Here is a 13,506-nt window from a genome sequence, read left to right as displayed (position 1 = left end):
GCTATGAGTAAATTAGAACTTTTGCACTTTTTAAAGAATAGGAACTTTAAACTAAACAAACGTTCATCTCGCAAAAGATACCTCTTTTTTTTCTCCATGTCCCTTCCGGGCCTCCGTAGGTCTTCATAAGGTTGCCTTTGTGTATTTTAAACGCACTAAACTAACTTCTGTATTGTGACTGTTTCACCGCTGTGCTGTCATTCCACCTCCTCTCCAGCAGGGGGCGACACACACTCACGTCTTTCATTTTTAACAGCTGTTCAACCCTCCTCGCGGCGGAAAACGCCTCTCGTTGTTCTTCCTGTCCCACCAAACAGCATGGCGAACTTGGAGCATGCTGAAGACGACCCAAAACATGTGAAAATGTCCGGAGAAAGCCCCGCTGCGTGCGACCCGGACCAGCCGACCGACGGGCCTCCCTACCCGGGTAAAGACGTCGTCCCGTCCGCCATCCCTTCGTTCGCCGCGGCCTCGGAGCTGCTGTCAGCGCCGTACTCGTGTCTGGTGAGGAGCACGCACCGGAGACACGTCGTCCTGCCGCCCAAATACCTGAAGAAGAAGCGGACAGGTATCCAGGAGGAGCTGGAGGCAGAGCTGCTCAGGTTCTCTCAGAGGTCCGTAAACAAGAGACGCGCTTCTTTAACTTTCTATCGACTGTCACACTGCAGCAACACAAACACACACAGACGTCAATGTCAACCATTTCTAACATCATGTAAGGTTTTTATTGTGTTTATGTAGGTGTCACTTGTTATTAAAGGATGCTTGTCAGAGTTTAAGTGCATAAAACAGCAGATTAGATCCATTATCGGACAAGCAGGAAAAAGTCTACCGGTCACGTGTCTCCGTGTGACGGAGCAAAAACAAACTTCATCTTGTTGTATTTAAGAAAGTTTTCAGGTCTGTTAATAAGATCCTGACATGTATTATGTTTTTAGTGAGTAACAAATTATTGGTCAATATTCTGTATATGCAATGAAGCTGCACTATATTGCAATGTTTACTTTTTCTGGGATATAAAGTGCAATATCAAAAACAAGTACAATAATGTTAACTAGATGACTTGAATAACTACTTGAAGAGAATGAATGCTTACAGAATCTTTGGGTATGTGTAAAGGAATGCATCTGCATTTAAAAAATGTTAAAAATAGTAATAAAAAAAAGGTGGTTTTGGTTGGTTTGACATTCAGATCTGAATTCACACTTCACCGGTAAATCCGTCGTGTTGCTTTGTGTGGTGGCAAAAACTGCAAGATATCGTGGACAGAGGACCTTGTTTAGGTCAACATCTTTCTCAGTGTAATATTTCCATGCTACTAATGCTGGGTTCATTTTTTTGCAACCAAATCTCCCTTATCAGTGCTTCTCTTGATCATTTTGTTGTACACATGTTGACATGTCTACAACCTGTGTGCTTGGGAATGAACCTTCGTGTTTCCAAGGGCACTTAAATCAAAGATCGTTATATTCTATCAGACAGACCAGGTCACTCATGTAAAGTTTTCGTTTTCCTATCAATCAGTAAAGAAGTTGTAGTTCATTGTGTTTGAGTTAGATTGCCAGACTTCACATTGCACTCACGCAGATTGTGCATAATGTGAACCCCTAACATATAAACACATTTATTTATTTATGCTACATTTATATTTAGAAAGGAAAAAGATGGGATCATTAATTATTAACATTCCGACAACGTTTTTCCACAAGCTAGCTACTAGCCAGCAACTTACTGTTAAGACAGCACTTGACTCTGCACCGCCATCCTCTCAGGTTTTCTGCTGCATGTGCTGCAGACAGTGTTAAGAGTGTTTTAAACAATGAGCCACCAGACGAACTATGTGTTGACACTATTTTTAAATGATCTCAAACATCTTTTTCTCCATTATAGTCAGACTCTACTGCTGGTTAGAAATGGCAGCGCATAGTTTCAGGATAGAGCAGTGGTTCTCAAACTTCGGGTCAGGACCCCCATGGGGGTCCCAAGATCATTTCAGTGGGTCGCCAGATCATTGTAAAAATAAATTAATAAATAAAGCCTGTATTTATCAAATAAATTTGTATTAGGGCTGCAAAAATTAAAGTGTATACGTCTTCCCACTCCTTTTTTGAACTTGTTGATATTATGATTCGATTCGATTGCGATATTATAATTCTTTTTTAATGCTCTTTTTAAAATTATTTTCTTTTGTTTTTATTTTTTTCATTTTTTCAAAATAAATTAATTCATTAATTCAAAAGAAAATTAATGTTAATGTAAGGAGATTAATCTGTGGAATTAGCATATTCATTTTTAAGTTATTTCTCATGATATATTAATAATTCAAATTGGGGGGTCACGAACACAAACTTGTGTTATCTTGGGTGTGGTGGCTCAAAAAGTTTGAGAACCACTGGGTTAGAGGATGACATCGTGACTGCAGAATGTTTTTCAAGAACCCAATTTGACACATTTATAAATGGCTCAACATATGAGGAAGTGGCCAAAATCCAAGAATATTCAGATTACAGTGCTTTTAAAGAAGAGAGAGAGAAAATAACCAAATCTTCACAGTTGGGAACTAGTAGACTTCTGATATTTTTTGTTGGTGAAATATTCTGTGGAAAGATTGCAAGAAATCTTTGTCAGTTAAGTTTCTGCTGATTGGGTGATTATTAAACCATTTTTTAAAGCACAAGACGATTGGATTTCAGCCCTGTGTGTTGCCGTCACTTGTGGTCTGTTTCACCTGGTGTTGATGTGACACAGAAAACTGTATGTTTGCATCAAACAACGTTACGCCACAGTTGCTCACCTCGTTGTATTTGTGTCTTACAGACTGAACGGAGTACTTTTAGCTTACGAGAACATCAGGATAGTGGGCCAGCATGGAGACATTTACGACGACAGCGGCTACATCCACATGGACATAGAAGCAAACTTTATTGTATTTCAGCCCAAAAAAGGACAAAAACTACTGGTGAGATTCACATTTACATGTTTTGGTAGAAGCTCTCATCCAGAGCGGACTTGTTTCTGTGCAATCAGATGTCAGCGAGGTTTGTTCTTCTCAAAATTAAAAATAAACGTAATCCTGGATAAAAGTCATGCAATAATTGGATTTTGCTATTTTCCTTACTCTGTATTGTATTCCCGAGTAAGTATGATTATATTTCGTGCATTTGAGCCACATGTAACCTTTTTCTTGGAAGAACTTGTTCTCTGTGTTGGAAGGATGATTTCTGTGCCAGTAAAGCACAACGCTGACGTCGTGGAATCGACAGAATTACAAACAGCATTTCATTTATTTCCACTGTGTTTCTGTTTTCAGGGGAAGGTGAATAAGCTCGGAATGAGCCACGTGGGCTGCCTGGTGCACGGCTGCTTCAACGCCAGCATTCCCAAACCAAACCTGGTCTCGGTGGAAACCTGGAGGGATGCAGGGCCGAGGATCGGAGCAGAGCTGGAGTTTGAGGTGACTGCACTCGATGCTGACGCTGCAGGAGTGCTGCTGATCAGAGGACGGATGGACAGGACCAGGTAAGGGTGCAGTGGTGGCGTTCTGGGGGGCAAAACTAATCAGGATTTTCTGTATTTAATCATACTGAATAATATCCTTCAACGGCTTAAAAGTGTTATTATCAGAAGGCTTTAAATGGAAATCTATGTTCACTTAAAAGACAATTGCAGTTTATTTCAACCTGTTTTTTTCCCATTAACGTGGCTGTAATTGTGCTCTAATGCAGTTTGCTAAATGTCTGTTCCGGACAGCGAGTTTGATTGATGTATTAAACGTCTATCGTTGGTCGCTGAATGCTTGCTAATTGGTAATCCAAAGGCAGCTTTGGGTTTTTGGATTCTCTGTTCCTTGTTTGTAATCCATAATATCGTTCCTTGCTATGAGAAGTGCTATGAAATGACATATGTTGTGAATTGGTGTCATATAAATTAAATTGAGTTGAATTTAGAAAACTGCTGGAAGTGGATGTGAATTGTCCCGCACTAAAACACAGTTTCTGCAAATCTCTACAACCGAGTGCAAAGTGAGCATGACATTTAGAGCCACAGTGAAAGAAAATATGCCAGGTAGAAATACATCAGCTTCTCCTTTAAGGCAGGGCTGAGCATTAAATTTTAATTTCTGAATCAAAATATGTGCTTCCTCTGCTGTATCTCAGAGAACAGCAGTGCTAGCAGCATTAAAGAAAAGTTCCCTGGAGTCTCGACAGTGATACAGAAAACCCACATTTGTGTGTTGTGTGTATCAAAGACTCTCTCTTTAGTCAATCATCAGAATCATCCTCTCTGTTTTGTATTCAAACTTATGAAAGTTATCATCTGTGACAGCCATAATTCTTAACTGTTGGATCAATTTTCTCTCCTGATTACTTCTGAAGAAAAAATGTCAGGGGAACATGAATTTATTTCACTAGTGGTAGCATTGAACTTCTGCAATTTAAACTAAGCCAAGAGAAACTTGTAGAGATGACCGTCATTGAAAGACTCACCATAAACACTTGCTGACTAACTACACTGAGACCACAAACAACTTATATTGCAGTTTCTCCCAGAAGCCTGTGTTACACTTGTGCTTTCTCCATTCAAAAACAATATCCGATGTTGTGTCATTGTCTAAATACAATTAATTAATCTCCAAATCGAATATTGTGTGATACGCGGGTCAGTGTAGTTTAGCATTGTTGGGAACATAGCGTACCCGAGACCTTTCATAGTCAACATAAACCAAATTCCAACCTACGGGTGGTAATCTCACAGCAAGAAGGTCGCCGGTTCGCGTCCTGGTGAGGACACCCGGGATCTTTCTGCATGGAGTTTGCATATTCTCTCTGTGCAGCGTGGGTTCTCCCCGGGTTCTCCGGCTTTGTCCCACAAGTCCAAAAACATGTTGAGGTTAATTGGGTCTAAATTGTCCGTAGGTGTGAATGTGAGTGTGCTTGGTTGTCTGTCTCTAAGTGTAGCCCTGTGATAGACTGGATACCTGTCCAGGGTGTCTCCTGCCTTCACCCTGAGTCAGCTGGGATAGACTCCAGCCCCCCACGACCCTAGTGAGGATTCAGTGGTGTATAGATGATGGATGGATGGAAGTTGAACTTTACATCAGGCTTTTTTTTTTTTTTCTTTTGCAGTCAAAACAGGTTCTCTAATTTTTAAAAAAAGGCCTTTTCATTGTGTGGTTACACCGTTGCCTGATCACTGCGTTTTTGTGATTGTGTGTCTCAGGGTGCAGGAGCTGCTAGCTATGGGTGAAACCTCCGAATCCGGTGTTCCTGAAGATCAGACAGAACCACAAGACACAGAACCAACCCCAGAACCAACTCAGGATTCTCCTGATGGCACGCCCAAGAAAAAGAAGAAGAAGAAGAAAGTCAAAGAGGAGGAGATGGAAGAAGAGATAACATACATATCGTCAGCGCTCAACGGAACAGATGAGACGAACGGCGATGAAGCCGGTGAGAAAAAGAAGAAGAAAAAGAAAAAGGATAAACGTCTAAAAGAAGAGGAGAACGAGATGGAGCTCTCTCGAGTGGAGGTCCACGGGAGCGACTCCAGCGGTTATGTTAGTGACAAGCCAAGCAAGAAAAGGAGGCATGAAACTGTCAATGAAGACACGTCGGGTTTTAGTGAAGAGCCTGAACCAAAAAAATCCAAGAAGAAGAGGAAAAGTGACATTGAACAGTTTGCCTGAAAAGTTAGCAGTGGACTGACGTTCCATTTGGATGAATTGTGTTAAACAAACGAGGCGACACCGACCGTGTCAATGGCAGCGACGGTTCTACAGGATTATACGAATGTGCCTTCACAAATAAACTCGGTTTAGATTCTTCTGAGCCCCTTTAAATCCATTTAAACAGAAGATCAAACGTGCAGGAGAGTAGAAAAACCAGAGGATGGGAGTTGACAGGCTGTTTCTCTTTTTTTATTGCGCTTCCTCGACACTGCCTGATGGTGGAGCAACACTGCTTCATACATCCACAGCGACACACAGATACCCCCAACTGCTCTGTTTTATCAGTTTAATGTGGCCAGAAGAGACAGTTTTTAAATTCAAGCATGAAAAGTTAGAATTAGCCACTATTTTTCTACATTTTCTCACAAAAGCCTGAAAAATGAGATCGCCAAATTTAATCCAAGACACTTTTTTTATTCAAGTCTTGAGTGAGTTGACTTGATTTCAACCGCATAGGTGGGAAAACATGTTCCCACAGTAACTTCAGAATAGTCTGCCAGTGCACGGTGACAAACAGCCAAGTCATGAATTGCTAGCGGTGTATCACTCACCTCCTTTTGTCTTTGGTGGGTGTGTGTTTTTGCCTGACTGTGAACCAAATGAAACGGGAAATAAATATTTGATTGTCATCCCGCTTAACAAGCTCTTTGTTTTAATATGTTCTAACAACCACTGCTTTTTAGGTGAAATGCTCGTGAACGTATTCAAAGGACGTTTTCAAAGATGTTTGATTCTGAGGAAAAATGCATCCCTGTGATAATTATTAATTCCCCAGCGTTCTTGTCTTTCGTGGCAGATTCTCCCACATCAAGCTCTTTTTATGCCGACCAGTGGGTGTCAAGTGATAAAGTGCCGAGAGACGGCCTAAAGATCTTAGTGTTTTCTTTACCTCCACCCCCACACGTGCAGAAATCCCCCTGCCTTTCAGTGGGGAGTCTAATTAGCTGTGAGGTGCTAAAAGTTGCAGAGCTTATCGGAAGCTGACTAAAGAGGACAGATAAGGAGCTGCAATTAACTTGGCTCATCTTCCTCTGTCCCACCTCATCGTATATTTCTGTCATCGGCTTGAGCTGCCCCACATGTGTCTCTAAATATATACATATTTTTTAGCGCAGGGACAGGATAGGTTACTGAATCAGTCACATAATGGAGACAAAAAAAGACGTTTTAAAAGAGATTTGAATACACTTGCTGTTTTGCAGAACTGGTTGTAGTCAAACAACGTAATACTTTCTGGCACAGCACACTTAGAGAGGCTGCATGGTTCTGTTAGTTATTCATCAGTTTGGTGGTAATAACATAGATCCGTTAAATGCCATTGATGACAAAAACCCAAAACGACAACTATGGAAGCCCTTAGGACAAAGTGATAATAAACTCAGCAATATTTGTTAAGGGAATAGTTTTGGCAAGTAAATGTATTCGCTTTTAATCTCATGTTTGTTTGAAACAATATTCAGCAGTTAGCTCATCTCAGCTTAGTTAAATTGAGGAAGAAGCTCGCCTGATTCTCCAGGCAAGAGGTCCAAATATCCACAAAGGACCTCTTAAATCATTAGTTAACGTCATGTATACATATATTTTGTTTTGTTTGTTTGTTTAATCTGCTCAAGAACCAAAATATATATGTGGGTAAAAAACAGGAAATATAAATCACACTAAGAATAAAAAATGTGTGGGTTCTGCACTGGGTCAAGACCATAAAGACGGTAGTTTAGAAGTGAAGAAAACACAAAGTCAGGTGCTCTTCAAGGACAGGGCCAGCAGACAGCATCGGTCAACAGTCTGAAAAGTATCCGAGGCACTTCAATTTTAATTACATTTTAGATTAATTTATTATTACATATGTAAGTGTATTATAATTGAAATATAAATTAAATATGAACTACAAATTGTAGAACTTTTATGCTGGAGCAATAACTTCCTGATGAAGGTCTTTCCCTTTTTTCTTCACTTCGTCAACTGTCCAACTTCCTCATCCGTCCTCTGCTTCATTGACTGCTGCTGGTATCATCCTCGGGCGGGCGTCTTTGTTCTTGCTGGTCCTGGTAGGAATTTGTATCCAGGCCATAATATGCATATTCCTCATGTAAAGGTCAATTTTTCAGTAATCTCTGTAATTTAATTTTTGTTTCCTCGGCAGTCATTTTTTATTAGTTCAGTGGTTGGAGTACATGTAAAACTGTAACCACAGCGTTGTAAATGCCGTGGCAACTTTCCCTACTGTACAATGTGGCAACGCGGACGTGCATTAATTCATGTTCACCAGTAGTTTGCCACCAAAGTAGTGCTAAACTTCTGGTTACCTTCTGGGAAAAAAAAGGTTTTACATGTCAGTTTATGTTTGAAAGCATTCCTGACAGTTCATCGTTTTCCAGGTTTCTGACTAACAGTTGTAGTTAACCTTCAGCAATGTTGCTGCAAATTCGCAACAAGGTCAAATTTCCACATGCAAATTAGATTTGTGGTAAACGTGCAGAAGTCTTCTAGCAAATGTGGAAAACTTATGGCACGTTTTGCTGAAGGTTTGTTACAAAGTTTACTCTTTGCAGCAAACGTTATGTTTTAATACATTTTTAGAAGAAGTGGTTGCACTGGAGCCTCACAACAAGAACGTTCTGGGATCAAACCTGCTCGTCGCTGTTCTTCCTGAGCCTGACTGGGTTTCCTCCGGCTTCCTTCAACAGTCTAAAGACAATCATGGTAGGTAAATTGGTGATTCTAATTTGGCTATAGGTGTGCTAGTGTGAGTGGTTGTGTCTGTGTTGTGCCTGCAGCTCATCAGCGACCTTTCCAGGATGCGTCTCACCAGCATCAACTATGACAGACTCCAGCCTCCCTGGGACTCTCTGAAGAATGACGTGAGTATAATTGATATTTCTCAAAGAAATATTTATCAGAAATGCATAAAATATCAATTTGTGGCAAATTTATTGAGATTGGTAAACATTCTATCAAACCTGCAGCAAAACAAAAATTACAATAAAAGATGTTTTTTTTGTTATATCGTTTCTACAAAGTTAGCCAGAAGTCAACTGCAAGACATGAGCTTGCTGCAAATTTGCAGCACTGTTGCCAAAGGTTAAACTACAACTGTGTGAAAGTACCTTGCACACAGTTGTAGTTTAGTTGTAGTTTAACAGTTTAGTTGTAGTTTAACAGCAAGAACAGGACAAAGTTTGTTTCCCAAAATGTTGAGCTACTCAACTAATGGATTATGAACACACACACACACACATATATATATATATAATTTTATTGTTCTTTACAGTTGGTCATGCCTGGCTTTTAAAAAAAAAGACTTGACAGTCGTGGTTTCAATGAAAGAGCTTTTAAATCATTCCAGAGCTGTGTAGCAATCAGAAATGTTCATTTAGACTTTGGGAATTTGCAAAAGGTGTCCTGCAAGGCTTAATTCTGGAGCCTGTTCTATTTACTGTGTACACAGGTGATACAGGCTCCTCTATATCCTGCTGTAATATACATCTCTATGCCGGTGACACAATGTTGTACTGTGGTGCAAATAATGTACATTCTGTCGTAAAAGCCCTTCAGTGCTGTTTCCACTCAGTTACAAGTAACGCTCAGTAAGCATACATTAATTCTCAGCACAGATAAAACCAAATACATGATTTTCACCAGAGCTAAAAACATTGATTTTGACAGTCTTCATAGTTCACATATTAAAAAAGTTGCAAAGAACAAATATCTGGGAATTTGGACAGATGAGAAGCTAACTTTTACATGTCCAACCTGGTAACTGAACTATGTTTTTTATTTTTTTTAAGTGAGATATACACTGTGTTTTAATCATTTATAGGGCTCTTAGTGATATTTTCCTCTCTTACATGAGCTCACTGCTGTCTTTTAATGTGGGTCCTGACAGAACACGTTCAAGCGATTGGATTACACTCCATGTGCCAGTGGTTTTTTACTGAGCTTGGAAAATATAGTTATACTCAGTGTGTGCTCGCAACCTGGAATAACCTGCGAAACTCCTAATTTTTATGCTCGGTTTTTAATTTCATCACATTTTACTTCCAACTGTTCTTGTTTTAGTCGATTCATTTGTTTTCAAAACTTAAATGCTCGAATTGATGTTTTCATCATTACTGATTTTACACTTTAATTTTTTTTAAATATAGTTTTTACTTGTGCAACAGATGAGGCCTCTATTCCTGAATGTATTCCAAGTTTTTAAAAAATCCTTGAAAAATGTAACCACAAGCATTTGAAAGTAAAATGTTAATATTTAATAACCTTTAGTAAAGCTATTATAAAAGATAACATATTAGATAGTGGTATACAAAAACAGATATAATAGTGTGTTTGATAAATTAACATACTAAAATGTTGCTTTAAAAATTCTTCCAACCAAACACGACATGCTGGAACACAAGCTGCTCACATGCACAAAATAAACAGTTCATGTTACATATACAGTACTTCACCCTTTACATGCATTAGAAACCTCAACTCGGTGTTCTTTTAATCACTTTACAAATCATTCTCTGTCTTTTCCCAGAATGCTTTGAATGACCTCAAATTGTGCAACGTCTCAACTGCACAAAACACTTGGAACTCGTTGAGCTTTAGAAACAATTATCCAGAAAGTTCAAGAGATCTTTCACTGTAATTTGTCCTCCCGTGACCTCCCTCGTGTGTTATCACTCTCATTTTCCTAATTCCATCTCCAGCCCTCTTGCACCTGTACCCCCTCCCTCCATCGCCACTCATTTATCTTGTCGTTCCTGCTATCACTCCCTCACCCCTTCTTCCCCTATCCTGCCTTCCCTCTCCTCCTCCTCCTCCTCCTTCTACTTGTCTTCCTGATTTATAGGAGGCGGTGTGCAGTTCACACACATTCCACTTCTGACACCCCCCTCCTCAGCCCACCACCCTCTTTCCTGCAACTGGACTCTCATATCTGTGCGCGGTCGTTTATCTTCGTGATCCTCCGATGGAGAGAAGAAGAAGAAGAAGAAGAGGGGAGGGTTGGAGAGATGAGACAATAGGAGGAGTGTTGTTTTTGTGGAGCAGGCCAGACTATCTCTTCATGTACCTCTTGATAGGACGAGTATGTTTTGCGTGAGTGTTGTTGTGCATATAGGTTGGCTGTGGGTCTCTATCTCCAGTGTCAAAGTTTCCAGGCATGGCGGCTCCTACATGAAAGGGCCCGTGGAGTCTTTATGGAGAACAAACGGCGCCCTGACGCAATTCTCCAGGTTTTTTTCGAACGCACACACACAAAACGACCCACAAACGCCGTGCGCGCTCGCTGGCTCGCTCGCTCCTTCACTCATGCAGACGCACCACATCCACAACCCGCAATCCACAAATCCCCATCCTTACACACCCCGTTGGCCAAGCCTAATTAGTTATGTGGTCGGCACTCTGCTCCATCCCAGAGCCCCAAATGGCAGCAGGTCATAAAACCTTAAGTGTTCCACCAGTCAAAGCTGTGCAACTGTGGCCATATATCCTCCCAACACGGCTCAGGCAGGGCTGACTTGTATCAAAGCCCATCTCTCACAGGCCTACTGACATCCATGAAATCTCTTTATGGCATTTTCAAAGGCATTTCTGAGAGATTTTTTGGCACTTCTGCTTTGCATCCCCTTTTTTTTTTTTTTTTTATGCTCGCTCAGGTAGGCAAATTTCCCGTGCTCACAGTCAGACGGGATCAAGCATTAAAATCTTTCCCAAGGGATCAGCGTCTGCACACAAACGTGTACACATGCGCACACACTGTTAACCCCGAAAGTAAACGTTGCATTGGGTCAGTATGCTGGATTCCCATAGTTAGTTTGTTTCCTCGGCACCCGACACCCACAGTCCTGCCCTCAGTAACCCTGGCGACGACAGACGGGTGTTTCCTGCGACACCATTTTGCTCGGGGGAATTGTGTTTGTGTCTGCATGAGTGTGTGTCTGCGCGCTTCTCAATTTCACACGCTTATTATCTTGTGAATACCTCGTGGGCTCATCAGTGAAAGTGTTAAAATCAGATAATACAGACTCATGTTGCCTTGAACTGAGTCTAGTAATTAACAAAAGGTTTGATTATCTGACCTTTGCCTCTGTGTGTGTGTCACTTTGTGGACAGAGACAGACAGTAACAAAATCAGTAACCTACATAACTAAACGCTGCGTTAAGCTTTCCATTTCGTGAGACGGCATCAGTTTTTTTTTTTTTTTTTCAAGTTAAAATCAGGTCAACATTTTTGGAAATATGTTTGTTTGGTTTCTCCGTTAGATGAGAAAATGAAAACCACTCTCGTGTCTAAAGCTACAGCCAGCAGTGATTATCTTAGCTTAGCATTAAACCGTAAACAGTGAAACAGTCGGCCTGGCTCTTTCCAAAGAGAGCAGAAATCCTCCTACCAGCACCTTTGAAGCTCAATCTCATGGTGACAACAAAACGTTAGGAAGTCACTGCTCCCAGCCAAGAAACAGTCTGGCACATTACCCGCCATAAAACACACAACTTCTTGTTTTTACACTTCTGGGCTTGTATGGATTTGGACCTGAATTCAGTCTTTATGCTAAGCTAAGCTAATCCACTGCTGGATGTAGCTTCGCATTTATATTCCAGATACGAGACGAGGTTTGGGACGTCACATCTGATTTATATAAAGAAAGAAAGTAAGTGTATCGTGTAGAAATAACTGACTGTTCAGTTCGATGTGAAATGATTATTTGCTAGGTCATAGAATGCAATTTTCTTGTGTGTCCAAAAGTTGACTAAAATTTAACCTAAAAAAAATTGTAATCCAGTGTAAATTCAGTTAATTTTAACAATTCAGACATAATATATTTACAAAATAAACAACTAAAAACAAAACACAGTGGGACCCAACAAACAGCCTTGAGGCATCCCACAAGTAAACACAATAAATTCTCAATTTCGCACACGCTGACACCTTCTTTACAGCAACTATTCCCTTATAAATGTGTAGCTTCTGTATTAAAATTCACACATCTTTAGTTTTAAATTGTGCTCAGTACTATTGCCTCCATAGTTTAGGATTTTGTTGCCTGCTGCAAATAATATTTCCTTAACAAATCCCACTGATGCTAGAAGTTATTACCTCTCAACTACAATGCTGTAATACCTTTTAAGTGTGGTTTAACTTAAGTAGATTTTACTGTTTAAACGTTTTTTCATGCTTTTACTTGATGTTTAGAATGCAGGATTTTCAATTCTCTAATTTTCTCAACGTATATAACGTATTTGCGAGGTCCTTTTTACACATATAGACACAAATCAATTTACATATGTCTATGTTTTTCTGCTAAAATGCAACATATAACATATTTACTAAATCATACGTGGTTTGAGAATGTTTGCATCACAATTACATGCGTGAAACATTTTCACACTGCTGATATCTAACAGTTACTGCATGTGTTTTCTCAGTTCACTCCACTGTTGTTTTAGTTACACCCACTTTTCCACATAACATATTCACACTCATCATGCCGCTTTAAATATTGTTCTTTTTGTGTATCTGCCCACATGTATTTGTGTGTCTGTGTCTGCCCTGGCCAGCCAGCCCAGTGAGATTAATAGGGCTCAGGATAATCAGGAGGTAATGGGAGGCTCATAGGCGTCTAGACAGTGTTCAGACCAAACCGTAACTCCTACACCCAAAACACAGAGCAAATATGGCAGGGAAAGGACAAAAGGTAAAAACCGAGGGTCACTAAGTTTTAATCTTAAGTGTTTGCAGCTATTGTGGTTGTAAAATCATCTGCAGAGACAAAGCAAATATTGAA

General features: G+C 40.2%; 1 protein-coding gene across 1 annotated transcript; it reads left to right on the top strand.

The window, feature by feature from the left end:
- The first annotated feature begins 273 nt into the window (after positions 1-273).
- On the top strand, positions 274-6,367 carry polr1f (RNA polymerase I subunit F). Its single transcript, XM_008298206.1, has 4 exons — positions 274-614; positions 2,818-2,959; positions 3,311-3,519; positions 5,221-6,367. Exons 1-4 carry the CDS (start codon positions 319-321, stop codon positions 5,684-5,686), a joined length of 1,113 nt encoding a protein of 370 aa, XP_008296428.1. The 5' UTR covers positions 274-318; the 3' UTR covers positions 5,687-6,367.
- The last annotated feature ends 7,139 nt before the right edge of the window (positions 6,368-13,506 follow it).

This window comes from Stegastes partitus, unplaced genomic scaffold (assembly GCF_000690725.1).
Source record: "Stegastes partitus isolate 25-593 unplaced genomic scaffold, Stegastes_partitus-1.0.2 Scaffold1294, whole genome shotgun sequence".
Lineage (NCBI taxonomy): Eukaryota > Metazoa > Chordata > Actinopteri > Pomacentridae > Stegastes > Stegastes partitus.
Note: the sequence above shows the minus strand (reverse complement) of the source record. Positions and strands in the feature narration are given on the sequence as shown.

Coding starts and splice junctions, on each gene's coding strand:
- polr1f (XM_008298206.1), top strand. CDS start 319: ATGGCGAACTTGGAGCATGCTGAAGACGACCCAAAACATGTGAAAATG. Junction 2,960..3,310: donor AAAAAGGACAAAAACTACTG/GTGAGATTCACA, acceptor TTCTGTTTTCAG/GGGAAGGTGAATAAGCTCGG. Junction 3,520..5,220: donor GGACGGATGGACAGGACCAG/GTAAGGGTGCAG, acceptor TGTGTGTCTCAG/GGTGCAGGAGCTGCTAGCTA.